This window comes from Coptis chinensis, chromosome 1, assembly GCF_015680905.1.
Source record: "Coptis chinensis isolate HL-2020 chromosome 1, ASM1568090v1, whole genome shotgun sequence".
Lineage (NCBI taxonomy): Eukaryota > Viridiplantae > Streptophyta > Magnoliopsida > Ranunculales > Ranunculaceae > Coptis > Coptis chinensis.
In genome coordinates this window covers 83,321,011-83,342,980 of record NC_141456.1, presented here as the reverse complement: position 1 = coordinate 83,342,980, position 21,970 = coordinate 83,321,011, and the positions used below count along the sequence as shown (strand labels likewise).

General features: G+C 34.4%; 1 protein-coding gene and 1 long non-coding RNA gene across 7 annotated transcripts; one reads left to right on the top strand and one right to left on the bottom strand.

Annotated features, from left to right (window-relative positions):
- Window positions 1–2,944: 2,944 nt before the first annotated feature.
- On the bottom strand, window positions 2,945–3,937 carry LOC147525505 (uncharacterized). Its single transcript, XM_086579558.1, has one exon. The coding sequence runs from the start codon at window positions 3,935–3,937 to the stop codon at window positions 2,945–2,947; it is 993 nt and encodes a 330-aa protein (XP_086435684.1).
- A 3,926-nt stretch (window positions 3,938–7,863) lies between these two features.
- Window positions 7,864–21,198, top strand: LOC147525504 (uncharacterized). 6 transcript variants are annotated; one of them, XR_015221840.1, is made up of 6 exons: window positions 7,864–8,486; window positions 8,804–8,920; window positions 9,140–9,253; window positions 11,152–11,224; window positions 11,469–11,526; window positions 20,858–21,198. It is a non-coding gene; the product is annotated as an uncharacterized LOC147525504 (long non-coding RNA). The 6 variants fall into 6 exon arrangements; XR_015221833.1 differs by lacking the exon at window positions 20,858–21,198 and adding an exon at window positions 19,460–20,446; XR_015221823.1 differs by lacking the exon at window positions 20,858–21,198 and adding an exon at window positions 15,395–15,674.
- The last annotated feature ends 772 nt before the right edge of the window (window positions 21,199–21,970 follow it).

The window sequence follows — 21,970 nt, the reverse complement described above, 5'->3', positions numbered from 1 at the left end:
GTAAGACATCTAATATAGGCTACCATATTAGAACAATACCATGGACATCGCTCAATACCATTTAAGATGTTTATGGTCCCCAGAAAGTCAGAGTTGACTTCTAGTTTTTCAATACCTAAATCTTGGGTCTGCTTAAGCCCAACTGCTATGAAAAGCTCGAGCAACAAACCCCAAGTCATTGCGAATAGTCCCTCCATAGCCATTTCCATTTTGCTGGACCGATCCATCCGTGTTAAGCATGAAAGCTTCCTATTCAGCTGGCTTCCACTTGCACCAAAGTACTTCCTGAGGTTTGAAATTAAGTTGCAGTCCCAACCTGGTAACAAGTGCTCGAAAGGAGTAAGAGTCTTTGACTTCTGACAGATTCTTCTGAAGATATAGCTTTATTGAGGCCATAATCTTTGAGCTTAGCTATTGGGACGTCATAGAGATGTTCTTCTTCTTCCATCTGTTTCTTTCACACCATAGTTCATGAACAATGGCTCCAACAAAGACTTTAAAAATATCGACACAAGTGGAGCTTTGTCTACATAGCCTAAAAATGTTATACCATTCCGAAGTAGAATCTTTAACAAGCTCCCTTAGTCCAAGATTGTTTTTCACAGTGACCCAGACCTGTGTAGAGAACTGACAATCGAAGAATAAATGTTTTGAGTGCTCAGAAGATATACCACAGAGACTGCATTGAGAGAATTGCAAGGTCTTCTTTTGTATCAATCTATCTTGGGTAGGAAGGCAATTTGAAAGCAATTGCCACAAGGTAAAAGAGAATTTTGGAATAGAAAGTTTTCCCCAGACAACTCTGTACCATTTTACCTTTGGTCTCTCTTTTCGTAGAGCCGCATAAGCTGATTTTACTAAGAATTCACCCGAGTTGCTCAGTGACTAAATAACTTCATCTTTGTCAAGATAACAATTCACTTCAGTACCCAAGATGAGATTTTTCAAGGGACTATCCGAAATAGATGTTACCAGAGATGACCAGTTACCTTGATTCAAAATATCACTAACCTTTGCGTCAACTGGCAGTGAGAATGAGTTTCTCGCTACTGTTGATTCCCAAAGCGTCTGACTTGAACACCATGGGTCGTGCCAGAAGAGGGTATTAGTCCCATCAGCAATAACATATCGAACAAATTTTCAAGCAATCTTTCGATGCTTCAGAATCCCCCTCTATACCCAAGAGCAGCTTGCCGATGTTTTCATAGTCCAAAAAAAGGACTTCTTTATCTGTTGGCTCCATGTCCAGTTTGACCACAGTGAGCCATCCTTCTCAGCTATTCTGAAAATCAAGCTGCAGTAAGCAGCTTTGTTCCAAGTTCTTACATCAATCATACCAAGTCCTCTTTGCTCTTTAGCATACCTCAGTACTTCATGGCTGGCATGATGCATCTTTCGTGTCATATAGGGCCCAGACCATAAAAAACGATTGCAAATCTTAGATACATTGTCCAGGACTTTCTTTGGCAAGACAAAGGTTTTGGACCAATAAACTTGAAATGATGAGAGAACTGACTGGATAAGTTCCAGTCTATCGGCCCTTGACAAGCCTATATTCTTCCAATTTGAGATTCGCGAAGTCAATCTCTCAACCATAGGAAGACAATCTCGAATACCTAACCTTGAAGAAGTAAGTGGTAAACCAAGATAAATAAGAGGCGGAGATATAAAGGGAATACCCAAAGCATTAGCTAAGTCCAGACCAGCTTCATGAGACATACAACCAGCCAACAGGGAAGATTTAGCTGAATTGATATGCAATCCTGTGAGGAGAGAAAATTGTAGAAGAATTTCCTTTATTGCAAGAATAGAAGCCATATCTCATTTGCAAAAAAGCAGGGCATCATTCGCAAAAAATAAGTAAGAGATACTCAATTTTCGGCATTGAGAGTGTGGATGAATGAGTCCAGAAAGAAGGGCTTGCTTTAGAAGGCCAGAGAGCACCTCCATCATAAGGACAAAGAGATATGGTGAAATAGGGTCGCCCTGCCTCAGACCTTGTTCACCTTCAAAGAATCCTTCAGAAGATCCATTGACAATAATGGAGTAAGAAGGTGTGGTAAAGCACATAGATAGCCACTCTATAAAGAGAAGAGGGAAACCAAATCTCTTCAAAATCATACTCATATATTCCCAATTGACTGAATCAAAAGCCTTCTTTATATCAATCTTAATTGCGCAGTTCCTGGTGCCATGTTTTCTGGTGTAACCTCGAATAAGCTCATGCGCAAGGATAATGTTATCTTGGATGTTTCTGCTTGGTACAAAGGCAGACTGAGCCGAAGAGATTAAGAAGGGCATAAATTCCTTCATCCTGTTCGTTAGAATCTTTGCAACACATTTGTAAGTGGTATTACAACAAACAATGGGCCTGAATTCATCGACCTTAGAAGGTGCAATATTTTTTGGAATTAAGCAAAAAAGAGTGGAGTTTGTACCTCTTGGTATGAACCTTTGATTGAACATATGCTGGACAGCGAGAGAGAAATCTTCACCAACAATATCACAGGCTTTCTTGAAGAAGAAAGAATTAAATCCATCAGGCCCACGTGTTTTGTTATCATCCATAGAAAAGAGGGCTTCCTTGATTTCCAAGTTATCTATATCCTTGATCAATCTAGCAGCACTCTCAGGGGGCAACACTTGAAGATTAAGATGCTCCAGAATCCGAGGGTTACATGAGGTTGAAGTAGAAGTACCCAACAAATTTTTATAGAAGATTATGAACGCCTGTGCAACATTAGATTGACCATCTTGCTGGGCTCCTTGAGAATCCATAATAGACCATATATTGTTCCTAGTCTTCTTTTCCTTTACAGAATTGTGAAAGAAGGCATTTCCATTGTCACCTAAAGATAGTCAGTCAATGTTTGTCCTTTGCAAAAGGTCGTACTCCTCCATAAGCATAAGGTCACAAAGCTCAGTTCTACGAATCCTTTCTAGATTAGAAAGGTGATCGAGAATCAAGAGGTCTCTTTTGCATTTGCATTTGAGTATCTTCTAGATTGGCCCGAGCAGCTACCACCTGATTTTGAAGATCTGTGGAACTAAATCTAGGCCAGCCTTTGAGAGCTTCCTTGAACAACTTTAATTTCTTGCAAAGCATGAACGATGAATTTCCTTGTATAGGAATAGACCAGCAATTTATAAGAGTGTCCTTGAAGGAAGGATTGACAGCCCAGTAATTACAGAATCTGAACAGAGGCCTGCATGAATAAGCATTGGAGATCAAGATAACTATAGGCGAATGGTCATAAAGTCCTTGCGGCATAAATTCCACTCCAGAAAAAGAAAATTGAGTAGCCCACAAGGAATTGATAAGACACTTATCAATCTTAGACCATTTTCTCACGGAACCATCTCCATTATTAGTCCAAGTGAAAAAACATCCACTCGATTTATGATCATAGAGACTTGCAGAGTTGAGACAATTTGCAAAAGGGGTAGTTTCCCTAGGATGTACCAAGTTTGTACCAATCCTCTCATGAGAATAGAGGACATTATTAAAATCACCAGCCACACACCAAGGACTCGAGAAGGATGAATAGAGGCTGATGAGATCTTGCCAGAGAATCAACCTTTCCGATCTATTATTGCTTGCATATATTGACATAAAATGAAACATTTGTGCAGTGGCAAGGATAGTAACTTGAGCGTGTATAAATTGATCACTCTCCAAAAGCTTTTGAACACCTAGAATTGAAGGATCCCATGAGAACCAAATGCGTCCATAAACTGCACTAGAGTAATTGTGCTCAAACTTCCAAGAAGGGCAGCAGACCTTGCTAATACTCAAAAAATTTGGTAGCCGAACTTTAGTTTCCAAAAGACAAAAGCAAGCTAATTTATTCTTGATTCTAAAGGCATTAATATCCTTCACTTTATTCAAATCATTTAACCCCCTAATATTATACGTGCATATCTTCATAAGGGTCATCGTTTATTTTTCCCTTTGTTACCCGAGCCTTTATCCCTTCCTCTACCTCTTTTTCCTAAGCTCTGCAGTTGTTGTTGTTGTTGCAGCTGGGCTCTGGTAACAACTTGTGACAGCATTTGCAATCTTGTGACTAGAGGGGAGGTCACAATATGATCATCAAAAGGATCCTCATGCGTCTTAGAGATGTCATCATCTATACCTTCCTCTTCCATGACTAAGGCTGCATACGCATTATTGTCTACATTAAAGCGGAAAAGTTCTTCCTCATTTAAAGTACCTTCCTCCTTCTCAATGACTGGTTGAATCTGCTCTCGCATAGTTGTATAGACCACAACTTCATTTCCTCGAGCATTTCCACTATTTTGAGCAGAGTCTCGTGATAAGGTTGAAGGACTGCCTTCATTTCTCAAAGAACTAAAGGGCGAGTTGCTAATCAGGCAGTTACGAGCTGAGCCTTCAAAAGGTATTCTAAACAGTTGAGAAATAGGAGGAGAGGCTAGAAGTGGACCTTGCAAACTGGAAAAGTCCTCATAATTTCTTGAGGTAGCCTGGATTGACCGAGGCAGGGATGGAGAGGAAGGAGATCTCACTGTCGCTAATGCAGTACTAGGAGATTCCCTAGAGACTACTGCAGCATAAAGAGAAGAAGGAGGGCTCACTGACTCCATTGCAATACTAGGAGATTCCCTAGAAACTACTGCAGCAATAAGAGGAGAGGAAGTGCTCACTGACGCCATTGCAGTACTAGGTGTTACCCTAGAGACTACTGCACCGTTAAGAGGAGATATTACTTCAGCAACAATAGAATCAAGGGAGTTCTGATTAGAGGCAGTGAGCGTGCGTGAATGAGTGACTGGAGCTGCAACAGGGGGATTATGTACCCTTGTATTGTTGGATCTGGGAACCCACACTTGGGAAGTAGCTGTTGGACATTTAGTAGTTGGATGTCCAAACCGACAACATCTGGTGCATGACAGGGGTTAATTTCCAAGGGTACTCCACATCAACATAAACATGTTTACCACGAATCTTCAATTTAATTGTTGTTGGATATTCCAAGTTCAAAGGTATTGTAACACAAACCTTTGCAAAATCAAGCCTTTTCTTCATAGATGTTGTGCCATCCATACAAAGAGGACCTCCAATAAGACTAGCAAGGAACGATAATCCCTTCTTAGTCCATAGTTCTTTCGGAACTTTTGAGAGTTTTGCCCATATTGGAATAGTAGAGATGTTGTTCCTTTGACGTATTCTCCGCTTCAGGTGACCATGGCATAACAACAAAGATCTTGCCAGCAATAAAAATAGGACCACCTTCAAGAACAGATTGCTTGTCTCTGTTTGGTATCCCTTAAATTGAAGTGTCGATGTTATTGGGTTCCTTAAGGCTTTGTTTGATAGCACGAATAGCGGACCCTATTCATTGGTTAGGGCACACTATCCATGTTTTTCTATTTGGTCCATCTGAAATATGTATAGCTTGTTAATATAGTTGTTGGCAAAACCACAAAAAGGTGGATATTGGTATCCATGTGGGAACATGAGATTACGATCTACTTGTTTAGTTAGAAGGCTCAAAGACAAAATAATAAAACAAATATTAACGAAAAAGGAAAAAATAAAAAAAAAGTTTTGTCTTCGTTCACCAAAATTTAGTCTCCTCTTCTCCCAATCTCCCATGATGAGTATCAAGCTTCTCTTCAGCCTCCATCCCACTACCAAGTAAGCTCTCCACCCCAGCGCCTCCACTTCATCTTTTTTTTCCAATCAAAGACAAAGTAAAATCAAAATCAAAATGAAGATCCCTCCACCCCAAGTAGCCTACTCTCCTCTTCAAGCACTTTTCTAATCTATTGGAATCAATCAAAATCATTTTGGGTTAATGTAATATTGGGGATTTTGTGTTTATGGGTTTGAAGAAGAATTTCATACTCTATAAATTAGTTTTATGATGTATTGAGAGAATATCTGATAAGAGAATGGAGATATTGCTTACTTTTGTGAGATGATTGATTGTTGATTGTTGAAACATGGACACAATTTGGATTTGTATTAAGTTTCCCTCAAAACTTTGGTTTTTATTTTTATTTTTTTTATTGATAACAGAAGTGAGACCAAATAGCTTCCCCACTAATTTTGTGTTGTTTATACATCTAATGAATTAGTTTTTATAAGCGAGGTTATATACTATAGATTTTTCTTATGCCAAATAGAGCTTAAACACACAAAACTAATCCAATGATTGATATATCGTAATCTGATTAATATAATGAATATACTCACTAAACTACATTATAGTCAATACGCTACTCTCTTAAATGCACGTTGGAATATATAACTAGAGTAAGGGTTTTATAACAACAATTTATTTGTTACAAATGGACTCCATAAGGACTCTATCACATTTTATTTTGCTGCCAACTGTATGGAAAATTGTCGAAAACAAATGAGTAAACTTCTTTTTTTGTGTTTTAATTTCTCTATTTTTATATTTTTACTTTTTATTTCATGTACAACATAATCTAATCCTTTTATCATTGTTAATCTTCATCAAGAGGTCGAGACTACATATATATTTTAATTAGGACCAACATCAATCACCTTTATAAAACAACAAATCAATGGAAAACACCAGTACGTGGAAGGATATGATAAAAATTTATATTTAAGCAAGACATAATGTGCTAACCTTGCAATAAAGTGATGTGAAAGATGAAACTTGATAATTGAAAAAGAAACGTTTTTTTTGGAGAAAAGTTGAATTGGAGTTTTTTTTAGGGTGTGAAGAAAAAGGTTGAACGACCTTGGGTAGTTTTGGGTGGTCCATTATTTTGTTTATTTTTTTATTTTTTTTTGGTGGTTTATTTATTAGAAAAGTGTTTTTAGTAAATAGGACTCTTAAAGTATATTATAACAAATCTAGACTTTTTTTCTTGTGGTTTATATAGTAGGAAAGTGTTTTTTAGTAGGATAGTGTTTTTAATAAATAAAATTCTTAAAGTATTAGCACAAATATTGAGAAAATCAAGGCTTGTAGTTAAGCGTTTTTAACTATGTTAAAAAACTGAGCTGTTTTGTTTTACAGAAGAGTGTTTTTAGGTAAATAGAACTTTTAAAGTATTAATTAGCATAGATCTCGAGAAAATCAAGGCTAGTAGTTAAGCCTTTATAACTTTGTTAAAAAACTAAAAACGTAAATACTTTGTTATCCAGTGCACGTATCCTATTTTTGCTACTATGATACGTACAAGCTCTTCTGATAACAACACTGAATCGACTGGAAGTAACTGCACGCGTATTGTGCCGCAAGTTGGTGGTGAGTTGCCTTATTTATTGTTACAGCATCAGCCATTGATGTCTATCCACTAAAACTTAGCAAATAAAATCTCTTAAAATGTTGTTTCCCTAAAATGTAGACATTAACTACAAATTTATCCATTATTTCTTTATCCAAGAATTTTTTCGATCTCATTTTCTATATTTAAACACATTCTCCTTTCTTTATTCTCGAAACTCGTCAAATACAGCCCCATATCTCTCTCTTTCTCATTCACTCTTTTCAAATACTCTTTTTTCTCTAATCCTTAGATATATATTGTAGTTGTACCCTCTTGGCTCTATTTTCCAGCCTTCTCAAACTGCCAAGTCATATGGATAATTACGAGTAATTAGAAACCCAAAACCGATGTTTAGGAAAGTGAGTTTATAAAAATAGGGCTTTTTCCTAAACCCAACCAATTTGCAGAGTGTCCGACTTAAATGGAAAAGTTAAACCCAAAAAAGCCCGTGACTAGAAACTATAATCAGCCATCCCAGAAAAACAAGCCCATTTTCTAGTTTGCTTCTGGCCTATGAGAAAGCTCCCCGTGCCCATAACTAAAACAGACCCCGCCCAGTTTTCCCAAAACAAAAACCCAACATCAATACCAAACTGACCCCTAAAAACTATCTAATTACTAAACATACCACAAAATGATTTTAGATGAATTGTAGCTTTGTCTTCCCCAAAAACATTCCCACTCCCACCCCAGTTCATTTCTTTTGGTGATTCTTCATCTGCATCCCCTCAACTTATACAATTGGATTTTAAGAAATTAAACTTTTTTTTTTATCAAATGTTATATTCAAAACTCAAACTTTTTCAATTAAAATTCTGGAAATTGAAGAGTTGGCTGTTTTTTCTTGCCTGCGAACAGGGCCGACGAAAAAGTAAAAAGAAAAATAGAAGAAGAGGTGGTGGTGGGAAAGGTGGATAGCAAGGGCAAAATGGGGAGTTTATTATTACAGAACAGTACTAGTTTTCTGATTTAGTTTTGGGGTGTTGGGCGTACACGTGTTATGTTTTGGTTGGGCTGGAAGCAAACTAAGCATTCCAAACATTGCAGCAAAAATGAATCCCCGGAAAAAACCCCCCAACGCAGCTAATAAACCGAACTCATGACTTTCCTCTCCCATGAATGGAGGCTGCTCAACTACTTTCCATGGCCGATTGTAACTGATATCTCCATTGCAAACGAAATAATCAAAGCTTTACAGTGATTCTATATAGGTAAGAATCATTGATGCCATTTGAGGTTATCTTTTCTTTTTTTCTTTTTTCTTCTAATAATTAAAATTTGTTTCTTCTTTTGTTCTTTTATTTTGATGATTCACTCTCTCGACAGCAGTTAATGAACCATGGTCCTAATCACTATATCTCATTGTTTAGATTTAGCAAATTCAATTTTTTTCCTACTTTTACCGATAATATTTAGTCATTGTATTTTCAAGTTATGCAATTTACTGGGTTTTGATAGATTTAGTTTCAACTGAAACTTTTTCCTAGCACACACTCTAATTCAGTTTTTTCTAACCTTAACTCTCCAGTCTTACCGAGTAAATGGATGCAGTCCCTAGCCATTGTCTTCAATTCTTATCTTTAACATATCTCTGGTTGACGATGGAAAGGCCACTAATAATAACGTCGACAAAACTTGTTGATTAGTAAGTTCGTTTTTATTTTTTTAGTTAAGTGGTTATTCATTTAAATTTTGGTTTGGGTGTTTATTAATTTAAGATCAACACTACCACAAGTTCATTTTTTTTGCACAGATACATAAGTTTGGTTCTATTCCTGCCTTTTGAGACTTTCCTATTGCAAATTTACATGTATTAATTAAGTATGTTTGTGCAAGAGCTAATTTACATACACCCTTTTGGTAGAGGCTTGTGCAAGTCATCTCTGACATTTAGGAGAAGTCATAATTGACCTCAGTCGAGAAGAAGAGTAGCGCCAAGAACAAGAAAAATAAAGTTATAGTGACTACAGTTGTCAAGGTATCTCATATCTTAAATGGTTTTATCTATGGTGAGATTTTCACACATTCCTTGGGTGTTTATTGATATAAAAGCAAATTGTGGATACCTAGAAAGAATGATGAAAACTCTTAGTGATGCCTACTTTTAGTCTAATTACTATGATTATCCACTATGCGCTCCGAGATGTGAATTTAACATTTTGAGTTCTTTATTTGGTTTAACCAATTTTAAAGAATTGAAATTCAAACCATTTGTACAATAACCACTACATGGTGAACGTGTTTGTTAGTGGGAAGAACTTGAGAACCTACTAAATGAACTTGATTTAACCATGATATGATAGCAATAAGTATCAGCCTGAAATTTTAGTCATTGGCAACAAGGTGATACCCTTTTTCTATTTTTTTCATTGATCTTTGGTAGAAATATTAATGTTACGACGACTTTTTTAATTTCTACCCTTTTCTAATTCATGGACAGTTCCATTCATTTACGGTGTTAGATTTCTTGCAGACGAGCATTCATAGAATATCTGCACCCAAGCCTTCTTTTAGGATGTTGAAATACCCAATCCTGTCTCTAAACTTAGTATTTGAAGTTGGTACTTAACTCATACAGTGTCCAGTAGATTAGGCTATAAGAAACTTAAGTTTGTCCACAAACATTCTTACTAGATTTGCATAACCATGATAATTACATTAAGCATTCTTAGCTCCATTAGTTTTGCATAACCATGATAGCTGCATTTCCATACAATTTTTCCTTTGGTTTTTTTTTAATACGAATGTTTATTAGCTTGGGTGTCATGTTGAATAGCTGATTGATGCTTATTTTGTCCTTATCTTAGTATTTCTATATACAATTGTTATTAGTTTATTTGCTCTCTTTTTGAATAATTACTATTTTGGATTTTGTTAACTGAATCTTGATCAACAGTAAGAAAGTGATATGATGTTGTTGTATTATAGCTATTAGCATTAGTACTCCATGAAATCAGTTTGAGAAACATCTCCCTTGCCATTTACCGCTCCACTCCAACGAAGTTGTCCAATGCTTCCGCCGACGCCTCTACCACCATTTTCCCCACCACCTCATCTGATATCTTTTCACTAACAATGTGAATGTGAAGCCCAATGCGAAAGATGGTTGGGTTTGCGAGTTCAATGCACTTCACAACCTTCTAAGGACTTCTCTTCAACCTCACCTCTTTCAGGCACATTTCTTTCTCTTTCTTCTTTCTCCTCAAATTCAAATGGTTGTTCTTCAAAAGTTCTTAATAAACCATCTAGGAAGTAAGAAATTTTAGCCCCAAAGGAAGCCAACCATTAAATAAATAAATAAACCAAGAATTTGTGGCAAAACGCAAAAGACAGGGAAGAAATCTTGATAAATTCAAACCAATTTTCTCGCATGACATATCATGTATATATCTTTGAATAATTTCGTAAGTTGAGTCACAATTTTGTGGCAATTATGTGTCATAATACCAACTGGTGATCCGGGTTAACGTCTGTGGGTACCCATTAATGTGATTTTAGTCCTTTGGTTTTTAGCTTTTGTTATCGATCAAAAAATGGAGGTAGATGTTATGTATTTTGTTTCATTTCATTAATTTTAATATTCGAAAAGTACTTAGTGTCCCCGGTTAAGTCGGATGCTTTTGAAATGGGTTCGAGACAGACATCATTGCATTGTCATTCGTCCTTTAATTCTAAAGATACATCAACAAAGCAATTTGCACGCCACTTAGACCAATAGTCCTAACAGAGTCATACTTCTCCATCTAGACTAACAAAATTAGTCATCAATTAGTATCTTGCCATGAGCTAAGTATATACATTATCACTAACTGCTCATACTGTTCAACTCTTTTGCTGACTAAGTATATACATGTATATTGCGACTTGGATTTGCAGGGTTGCTCTATTTGCGTACGAAGTCACTATCTATATTATAGTTTTGTTTCAGACCAAACTAACTAAGCCAAAGGTACTTGCTTTCTCTCTTTCTCCCCTGCTTTTTGCATTTCTATATGATGATGTATTTTTCAAATTCAAATTTATATAATGATGCTTGATATGGGGGTGTTCTATGTACTTGGTGTAAAAGCATGAATTTTATTTGTATATTTGGCATGTCAGGTAGTCAAAGGTACTCACAATATAATATGTGGCGAGTGGACGCCTAAAACTATTGTTACGCCACAGTTTAAAATCTGTTTCTATATTTTCAGCATGCTAAGACTTCAAGTACCTTCAATGGAGACTTCATGATGTCCTATGCCTATTAAGGTACACTTGGTGCCTATATTCAAAACTCAATTCAATTTCTCCAACAAGAGAATAGTAAGTGGTCTATTTAATTTGGTATAACCCAAGTCTTTAACTTGAGCTTGAAAGTGTGAATTGGTTTAAATCAACGCAGCGTTGTTATCCTGTGCTTATAAGTGCTTATAATCTATTGTGTGATTTCTTTTATTCTGTAGTTAAGTATGTGCTATAGGGCAAGAAACCATGACTTGGTCTTTTTTTGAGCTCAATGAGGTGTAAGGCCCCGAAACCGATCCCAAGATTGGTATTTCACCTCTGAATGCTAATTAACATCAAAATCTTTAAATAATAGATATATCCTAATATGAATTTATAATTAAAGATAATTAAAGAAATAACTAAATTATTACAAAACAATTTAAAAAGAATCAATTTTGAATAAACAACAAGATTTAATTCCATGTAAACTTTCTAGATCATTGCCTTAACAATCAGAATGCACTGCACGTTAAATTTCTTAATGAGCTCGCATACATCTTTTCCTGTCTTATGGGAGCACATGTTCATCCCTGTGAAGATATTCCAACGCTCACGTTGGATACGTAGTCAAGATATAATAATCATCTTGAAATGAAATTGAATACAAAAGACAAAGTTAACACGTACTTTTAGTTGCTTAATAAAACTTACTGTTTTCTTATTAAATCCTTGTAAGTACATCAATTAACATAATCTCAAGAAAAGCGTTAGCATTCAATATAAATCAATATTTTCATGCCTAATACGTACAATTATATATTTCTCATGGCCAAATTCAATAGCGGTAAAAGAATATTAAATCATTCGGTTCCCTTTCTCAAAGGGGTAGGGGTTTTCCTATGGAAGCGGCTGAGCCGTGTGGCTGCTTATGTACCCATTTATGGATCAAGCCAATTATAATTCTCCTATTGGGTGTAAGGATCTATGGGAATGGATTAAGCCATTTCGATGAGGAAGGCGGCATGGGCTCCTCACTCCTGTTCTAATTATGCAACGTCCACTGACCGATTTCCTACTTTGAATCGGTATACTATATGGTACATCCATTTACTTTTAATCTTTCGAGGATTTTCCCGAATTCTCGAGCAACCGCACAAAATACATATTCTCAAGCAACCAAATTCTCTATCCTTCCCATATATTACTTAACCTAGACAAAAAAAGTGTTTAGCGTATTCACCTATGATAATTGCATGGCATTAATATACATATGTCAACACCATTATAACGAACAATTAATTTTGCGGAAAATAAAACAATAATTTAACATAAATATGTAGGAATATATTAAAGCCTATTGCAGCTTGTGGCAGCCTGACAATGGCCTGCATCGACCTAACATAGTCGGTAGTGGCCTGGCCTGTGGTGGTCTGTAACAAAATTTAAGAACTAACAGACCCTTAGCCATAAAGCCAAAGTCCATAGTAAATGAAATTTCATTCATATATGAGATTAGTGAATTTTTTTCTCTCAAAATTCATACTAACACTTAGAGCCAAAGGATATAATAAGAACATGAATAAGCATATTAATTAAAAGATCAAATATAAGTAAATGACAAAGAAAATAATAAGGGAGGGGAGGGAAGGGAAGGGAAGTGACGACCTTATCTTTCATTTTCTCTGTTCATTTCTGTCCAAGCTTAACTAAAGCTCAAAACATCAATCACCAAAATTTCCAAAATGCCCAACGAAGTGTGGTTATTCAAACCTTAAAAGTACTCCACCAACAAGAACAGTAACAACTATTAGGAGATGATTCTTTAATTTCATGGATCTGAGTAAGCACACCCTTACGAAAATCCCCGTGCCAGAAGTGATAATTCCCTCTTCTTTTCGCTAGCTCCTCCTTCCGCCACCTCGCACCTTAAGGTTTTATCCTCCTCTCCCCTAGAAGCCATACGTGGCTTATTACTAATAAAACAGACCCCATAACAATTATAAAAAGAGGCCCAAGAGTAAGCCCAATACATTAATATAAAACCCAAAATAATTCTAAGCCCACATAATTTAAACTAGTAATATAAATAAAGGCCCAAAATACAATAGGCCCAACATAAATTTAACCATCAATGAAAAACCTATATCAATTAATCAAGCCCACCAAATGATAAATGTTAAACCTCGCCCTATAATACGTAATTACCTAGAGTGGCACTGAACTAACACGTAAAATGGCCGGTTTACCCGTAGGTAAAATTCCAGGTCATTACATGAGGCTATCCACGTCACAAAAGGATTACGAGAAATCAAGAAGATTAAATTAGAAGTCTTTAACTGAAAAATGAAAGCTAAACCTAACAAAAACTCAACGATTTATAACACGAAAAATGTTTTTTCTATGTTCCACAAGTGATAAACTAAACCCTATGCTTCACTATTTTCCCCTCTGATATTGTGTCGTCCATGCTTATATTACCTATGAAGTAGAGAAGAAACAGAGGTTTGTGATCAGCTCCCAAATGTGCGTCTTATTACATTTATATTACTGCATTACAACTTTTTTTACGCATAATAAACAGACAACTCGTAGTTTTTATTGCCTTTTGCATGTTACATGCCGTTTCAGATCATTTATCATAAAAGATGCATTTTAGTGCAAAAATGAGCTTTATTAACACTTCTTATGAAGACCCAAGCTTCTATGAAAAAGTGTTAAAAAGTCAAAGTTAAAGTCAAAGTCAACTGAAAGTCATGTTCTTAACTCAGAATACTGGAAATGGATGACTTTGTCACAAAAAAAGCCTTGCTCAAAACCTATCTTGCTCAAGAAGAAAGAAAAAAAGCAAAAGCATAAAGGAAAAAGGAAAAGTAAAAAAGCAAAAGAGTGAGGTGTCTTGATTGTAAAAGGAGAGGGTAAATCAGTAATTATAAAAGTAGGAGTATAAAAGCAAAAAGTATAGAGATAAAACATTATCCAATTTTTGGTTTGATAACCCAAAAATTGAGATCAATTTTATCATGTTTTCTTAAGTAGATTTACATTATTGCAATTTATTTTCTTGTTTTGTTATTTCTTTATTTCAATCTATTTGTTTTCTTGTTTTCATTACATTCAATACTTGGTTTCAATACTTGTTGTTTTCAATCTTTTCATTCCAATCAATTTGTCTCTGCATTTCTTGTCATTTAATCTCAAGAACACTAGTTGCACTTATTGAAGTCATCAATGAGTATAACTTGGTGATAAAGTTATATCCTTTTCTCTTCTTTCTTTCATGTTTTAATCATACACAACTTCATGTTTTCAATGTTTTCTTCTCTTAAACACTAGTCTTTCAATACTCATTAGAAATAGAAGAAAATATGAATAAGAAAGGTTAAAAAGTTTTTATTTTCATTCATCATCATTCCTCCCATCTTAAGATTTATGATGAACTTCAATCAAACTCTCAACTTCAATACTCACCACTAAAGACTACCACTTTAGTTTGGAATCATCAAATCACTTTCAAACTGGATCAGTTAGTTGGATGTTCTGCCTTCCAAGTCTAATTTTCTCTCTTATTTCATTTTTGTATGAATTAAATTTTAATTCCACTGGGAAATTAACAAACAAGTTTCCTAATTTGTTCTTTGGTGTTAATAAGTCATAGATTAATTATTTAGTTGTTAATTAGAGTAGGTATTTTGAATTTTGTGGGGTTGGGTGCCGTTTGTATCCATTGTAGATTATGGTCAAGCCATGCCTTTTTAGAGTTGTTACTTCCTGTCATTCGTTTAGTGTGTAATAAATATGTCATTACATACATTGTAAAATGCACTATTTGAATACAGCACAAACCAATATTTGTGCATCCAGATAGGTTATTTCTGCTTACTAAATGCAAGATTTTGAATTTCTTTGTCAGGTGGAATGGTTTGAAAGCCAACATTGAGTATGATTGATGTTTTATTCAGGGTTACTAATCCATTTTATCGGCATCATTGTTACTCTTTTATGTTTTACACTCTTTGCACCTTATGATATAGGTTCTAACTCTCCATTCACTTGGAGATTAGTTTTTCTATTTCTATAATTTCTTACATATCGTGTTTATTTGACCTTGAGTTTGGTATTTGCGCAAACTAAATTTTCTAATCTCTGTCCTTTTGTTAGTTAGTTGTGTTCTAAAGAACCACACTTTTGAATTTTTACGTGCTCGATGTTCCTTAGTTTAGATCTGTTATTCATTTATTTTTGTTCTTATTATCATTTGGGTATTGGTGTAACCAATAAGCAAAAGACTAGGTTAGGACATTGTGACCACTGTAACTGGTATGTGGACACATTTGTTTAACATAACATATAGTATGATATGCTTTAGCATATAACCCAATTCCTTTCAATGTGTAGGTTTTAACTTTGAGCTTACTGAGTACTTTCAAAAGTCTAATGGTGTGTTCTACCCAACTATCATCTTATGCTTATAAATGAGAACTGATCTTGGTTGCAGTAGATAATTAACATCTTATTTAGACGTTTTTTCCACTAAATTCTTTAGACCATCACTACCATATATGCTTCTTCTCCATGTTGCAGCTCTTTAGTCTGATGTTAAAGTGATAAGAGTCTAAAATTATAGTTTTAAACCCTTAATAATATTATATTTATACTAATTATGTGTATAATAAATAAGAGTTAGTACCGTTTACGTGTTTTTGTATATTTCAGATATTAGAGTCAAATATGTGAAGAAATATATCACTTTTGCGAGATAAATAAGCAAATGTTGGTTGCTAAGAAATTTTATGTTTAAAGCCTAAGTTTCAAAGAGAAAAAACTTTTTTAAAGCCCAATCAAAGTTGAAAAGTCAAAGTCAACGCAGGTAGAAAAAGAACATAAAAGTCAATAGAACTTCCGCAGATCGTATCTTTGGACTCAGACTTCGGAATCGGACTTACTATATTTTAAAACGACCGGCTCGGAAAGAGTTTTATAATGGTCCAAGCCGTGACCCAATCAGAGTAATAAAAGTGGACTAAAATTATGTTGTAGTAAATTCGCACAGAGAAATTCTTTTTGGACTTAAGTAATTAGGTTTTGGACTTGATTTAGTGGCCTAAAACATAGCTCTAAAGCCCATGCACGAAATTGTAAACCTAACTTTCTCCTATATAAAGAGGGTTAAGACTAAACAAAACTTGGTTACTCTCTTCTTTAGTTTAGTTGTAAATTAGGGTTCTATTTCTCTCCCTTTCACTAGTTAGAATAATTTAGCTCTCTCTCTCTTTTTAATATAGTTTAAGTAATTAGGGTTTATAATGGTAGTCTCCATTGAAACCTTTTAATAAAAGCTTTAGTTTATTCAATTCAATTACTTTATCTTTCTATTATGTTTTCTTTTCATTATTTTGTTTATAATAGTTCCATGAATCAAAGCTAAACTCCCATTAGAGGGAGTTTGAATGAAGCTTTGAGAGGACTTGATTTGTTAGTATAGATTTGTTGTTTAGGGTTTCAAATTTAGGTTTTTCTTAACTTAGAAATAATAAGAGTTTAGCCTAAACTAGATAATAGTGAGTTTGTCATGAAAATGAGAACAAGCTTTCTCTCATGCTAATTAGTTTATGACTAGAGATAGTATAAAATAATTATGGATCATTAAAAGTCTAATCTTTATATTTTAACCTTGTGCAAGAATATCTAGACTAGAGTTTTCTATACAAATCTATGCTAGCATGTTAAGAAATTACAAAGTGGATTTCAATCTCTCTCTAGCTTTCTCTATATTTGATTAATCTATATTTAATTATTTTAGTTAATATTAGTATAAGATCAATTGATAATATTATCTCGTAGTATAAATTTAGATCCATTTATTGCTCTCACCATTGTTTCATTGTGTTTAGATTAATTGGATTCTATTTACGTCTTGGTAGTTTAGGAGTGGAACGATTCTGTACTCTATATATTGCATGAATATACATGCGAGAGTAGGAAATAAATAATTGATAACGTAAGAATAAGTTTAGATAAATCTAACTGAGTTTTTACAGGTTATCATAAAGCCTATTTGGTCTTTCTCTTGGACAATTTTTTATCAATACGAAACCTTACATCATTGAAGCCTAATTTTGTATGTTAAAAAACATGGAAGGAATGTTTAAAATAAGGTCGGATTGTATGATTGGCCAATGATAAGAATTAAATTAGACGTTACTCCAACTCACACTTATATCAATTATCTTACTCTCGATTCATGTTGAAATATAGTTCGAGTAATGGAATCGTCCCATGCCTAAGAACCAGAGAACTTGTTCACAATTTAGCTAAACTATTCAAGAGAAACCTAGCTTAAATTAGAGAAGGCTTTAGGTGGAAGTTTTTATACTATACTACACTTATTTTAATTACAAGTTACAAAAGTTACTAATAACAAATTTATTCTAAAATTACTAAAGAAGATAGAAGAGATAGAAGTGTGGAGGATTGATTTACCATGTGATTCAAACTACTATTAATGAAAGACATATTTCAATTGTTAGTTTTCATATTCACTTTGATTCATAGACAAATCAAAGTGAGAAATTAAACTTTGATCCCTATTAGAATTTCTAAATCTCTAAAGAGATTATACTAGCATGAGAGATTAAATTAGCACCCTATCTCTGTAGCACTTTTTCAACCTCTAGTTTGTTTTCCACTTCTAACTATTTTGTAATTGAAGTAAAAATCAAACTTGTTAAATTTTAAGCAATTGAATTACATCTTCATTAGTAGAGTTATTCTCACATGGATTTATTTAACTTTCCACAATGGATGAGTTAGCTCATGGTGAGATAAATACAACTAATGAAAATGAAGAAGAAGAAGAAGAAGAAGTTTATTATTTCCTAAACTATGGAATTATTTTTCTAAATATAAAACTAAAAGAAAGTGAAGGGCTACAAGGCCTCAAATCACAAGTAAATTGGCAAGTTTATTTAGAGCATCACCTCTCCTATTTATAGTTTCAAAGGAGTGAAATGGGTGGCCAAGATTACATCTTATATTTTCAATCCAAAGGTTATAATTTAATCTACTTTTATAATAAAATTTATTTAATCTAAATGGAGAAAGTGGTTGAATAGTAATTCTCATAACAAGATAAATAATTATGAGTGGTTTGTGCATTTATTAAGTAGAGAAAGTGGGTCATTATATAAGCTTCTACTTGATGATATCATGATGAATAGTAATTGGATTTTTACTTTGTCTTGGTTTGGACTTATTTTAATTCTTAGTCTAGTCAATTGATAAAACCTATATGCCATTGCGTAGAGCTTGTCGCGCTGATCGTTTTGACAGGTCACACGCCCAAAATGGAGTTCGGGGGGGGGTCAAAAGATGTGATTTTTTGAAGTTTCGTTTATTTTTTCTGCAAGATTTGACTAGGGTTGACCCGAAATTGACTATTTTGGCCAGGCTTCATGGGCTTGATTATGATATTTTTAAGCTTCCAATGGGCTTCTTTTGAACTTGATAAAAATGTTTTGTTTCCAATTAACATATTCACCTTGTTTCTATACTAAATGCCGATTCTTTCTGAAATTTCATCATTACGTGTCGTAATCTGCAAAAATATGAAAATACAATTAATTTGCATTTATTATACACATAATTAATCAATATGTAATGTCTCTACGGGGTTTATATTATAGTTTTTTGTGCTTATCAGCCAACTATTGATCTAACTTCCAGTTAATGAGGACACTTTCCGTACAGAGCTAACATAAACACTGAATAGTATTCTGGTGGTTTAGAAGGTTGAAATGCATTCTTATGTTTGTGAATCATTATTTGGTCTGTCAAGTAACAAGTTTTTTCCTTTATATTGTTATTTTTTATTATGTCTACCGACTAAAGTTTGTTGCACTACAATTTTGGTATTGATAGCCTCTCATTCAGTTTGCTGATCTTTAGAAGTTTTGTAACTTTATTTACTTTGTGGAAGGTGTGGAAGTTCTACATGAGAATGATATAATTGTAAAGCTGCAAACCGTATGGTTTTTATGGGAACAGGATGGTTTCTATTGTCCTGCTACTCCGGGTCTATAATGTTGGTTGTAGTTGTTCATTTGGATTAGGACACTTCATGGAGTCCTATCAATATAGATGTTTTCTGATATTTACACTTTGCAGTATAAATATTTGATTTCTCTACTCCGTTCGGTGTAAACTCAAGTCCTTACTCACGTGTCTTCGTTTTTTTTAGTTCGAGTAGGAATTTGTTCCAACCTAAAGTCTAAGACAATATTACAACTTTATTGTGTTCCTTAGGAAACTAGTGAGTAAGTTTTATATTGATTTGCTAGCTAAGGTTTGCTGTGTTTTAAATCCTAATGAACACTTAGAATGCGAAACACAAAAATGGAAAAACTAAGATTTTTAACAAGATATTTAAAGAGAAAGAAAGGGTATAGGATTATGCTACTCATGCAAGGACTTATTATAATCCCTTAAAAATCAGATTACTACCATCTCTAAGCCATTTTGGGTTCATTATCAAACCCTAAATGGATAGAACATCTATCCCTAGCGAGATGAACTCATATCTAAGTTCATTTTCCTAACATAAGGAGTTGAACTGATATATTATCTTTGAAATACTATCTCAACTCTTGGACTCATACAACATACACATGTCAAATAGAGAATTAAGAGGTCAAATAGGACCCTGCGCGCGCGGCTAACCCAGGCATGAAAAGGGTGGTGCACGCGAGTCTTTCTCAACCTCCAGGCCTCAATTTTGGCCGGACACTACCATTTTGGGGTAGTGTGTTATATGTGTTCTTAGTCCTAAGCAGTGAATCCTACTTTTAAGAAATATATATGAATCCTCACATGAACATCATTAACCCTCCACCTTGAAGGGTTTTAGCTCATGATTCTTGGATTATTTGAAATACTATAAGGTATATATGCTAATAAGATAAAGAAAGGAGAAAAGAAGACTAAACACATGAATTACCTAAGGAAATGATGAAGTTTATTTCAAAAACTAAATATGTTCTCCATTAACACTATTACAAACTTTCTTACATAAAAACCAAAACTAAAAACTAAACTACAAGACAAGGAATGAAAAAGGAATCTAAAAGGGGAGTTAATGCTCCAAAATCAGTCCCCCTTATACATAAAAGAGTTTCCTCCTCTTATCCCACGTGAAACACAAACTCCTTTTAATTTCCATCTTATCTACCAAAGCAAAGCAAAGTGACACCTTGCATGGTTTATACTATTAACACCTAATCTTATCTAACTTTATTAATTGCATACAAGGTGTCAATTTTTTTTCCAATTATTTGTTCCTTTTGTCTTGACTTGCATGATGACTCATAAAATATTGTAGGCTCGCATAGTGGGTCCACATATTGTGTCCAGTGGCGGGCTGGTCTTTTGGCATTTTTACAACTTTCCACCATTGCGTAGAGTTCATCGCACTGATCGTCTGAGTAGCTGACTTGCTGAATTTGGAGTTTTGGTTCAAGAGATATGAGTTCTGGAAGTTTTATGCTTCTGTGCACATGATCCCGTTTCTGACTTGATTCTGTCCTGTTTGAGTCTTTGGGCTTTAGTCCGAATTTGTTGGGTTTCACATGGCTTAATTGAAAAGCTTTATATATACTCTCTATTCCGTGCTTAAATACTGACTTTATCATTATTTTTACGTTGGTTGCTCCGACCTACAAAAGCACGAGAATACGATTATTTCATGATTATTAAGCACAAAATTAACCGAAATGTTACATCTCTACGGGATTTTATAATACAGTTTTGGGTGCTTATCATTTTCCAATATTTTTTCTGCAAAATCCAAGTCTAATTCTTACTATTTCTATGCGTCCGTGCAGGTTGGACCATGCTAGATTAGTGAAAATGGGATAATACTTGGTAAGTTTAAATACACAAGTTTTTTTAATGACATAAAACTCTTTGTTGGTTATTTGCACTAGGAAATATTTTACATGTCAAGAAAAAAAATATACGATTGAGGTTTATCTGTGAATGACCTTGGATTTGTGTAGCAGTTGGTTTTGAAGGTCGTTAGAGGTGAGACACTGTTGATTTCTTTCATACTTCATGCAGTGTTGTAGAGGTTCTTGATGTTTGAACTATTTACAAGTGCATCTACCTTAGTGGTGGTTATAAAATGACGTATACTAAATTGAAGTGCTATTTCACTCTGTTATTTCATATGATTCTTACATCAGCACATTTTGTAAGGTATTGCCTATAATAGAGAATGTCTTAACTACATATAGAAGCCATGTATTATTCTAAAAATATCTAAACCAGCACTCACATCCTCAAGATTAACTTTCTGCACAAAAAATGTTACTGTTGAAGCTTTCTAAGGATAGCTTGCCCCCATATTAAATTTATTTACATACTTAAAGCTCGAAGTTTTCTAAGGATAGCTTGCCCCCATGTTAAATTTATTTACATACTTAAAGCTCGATTT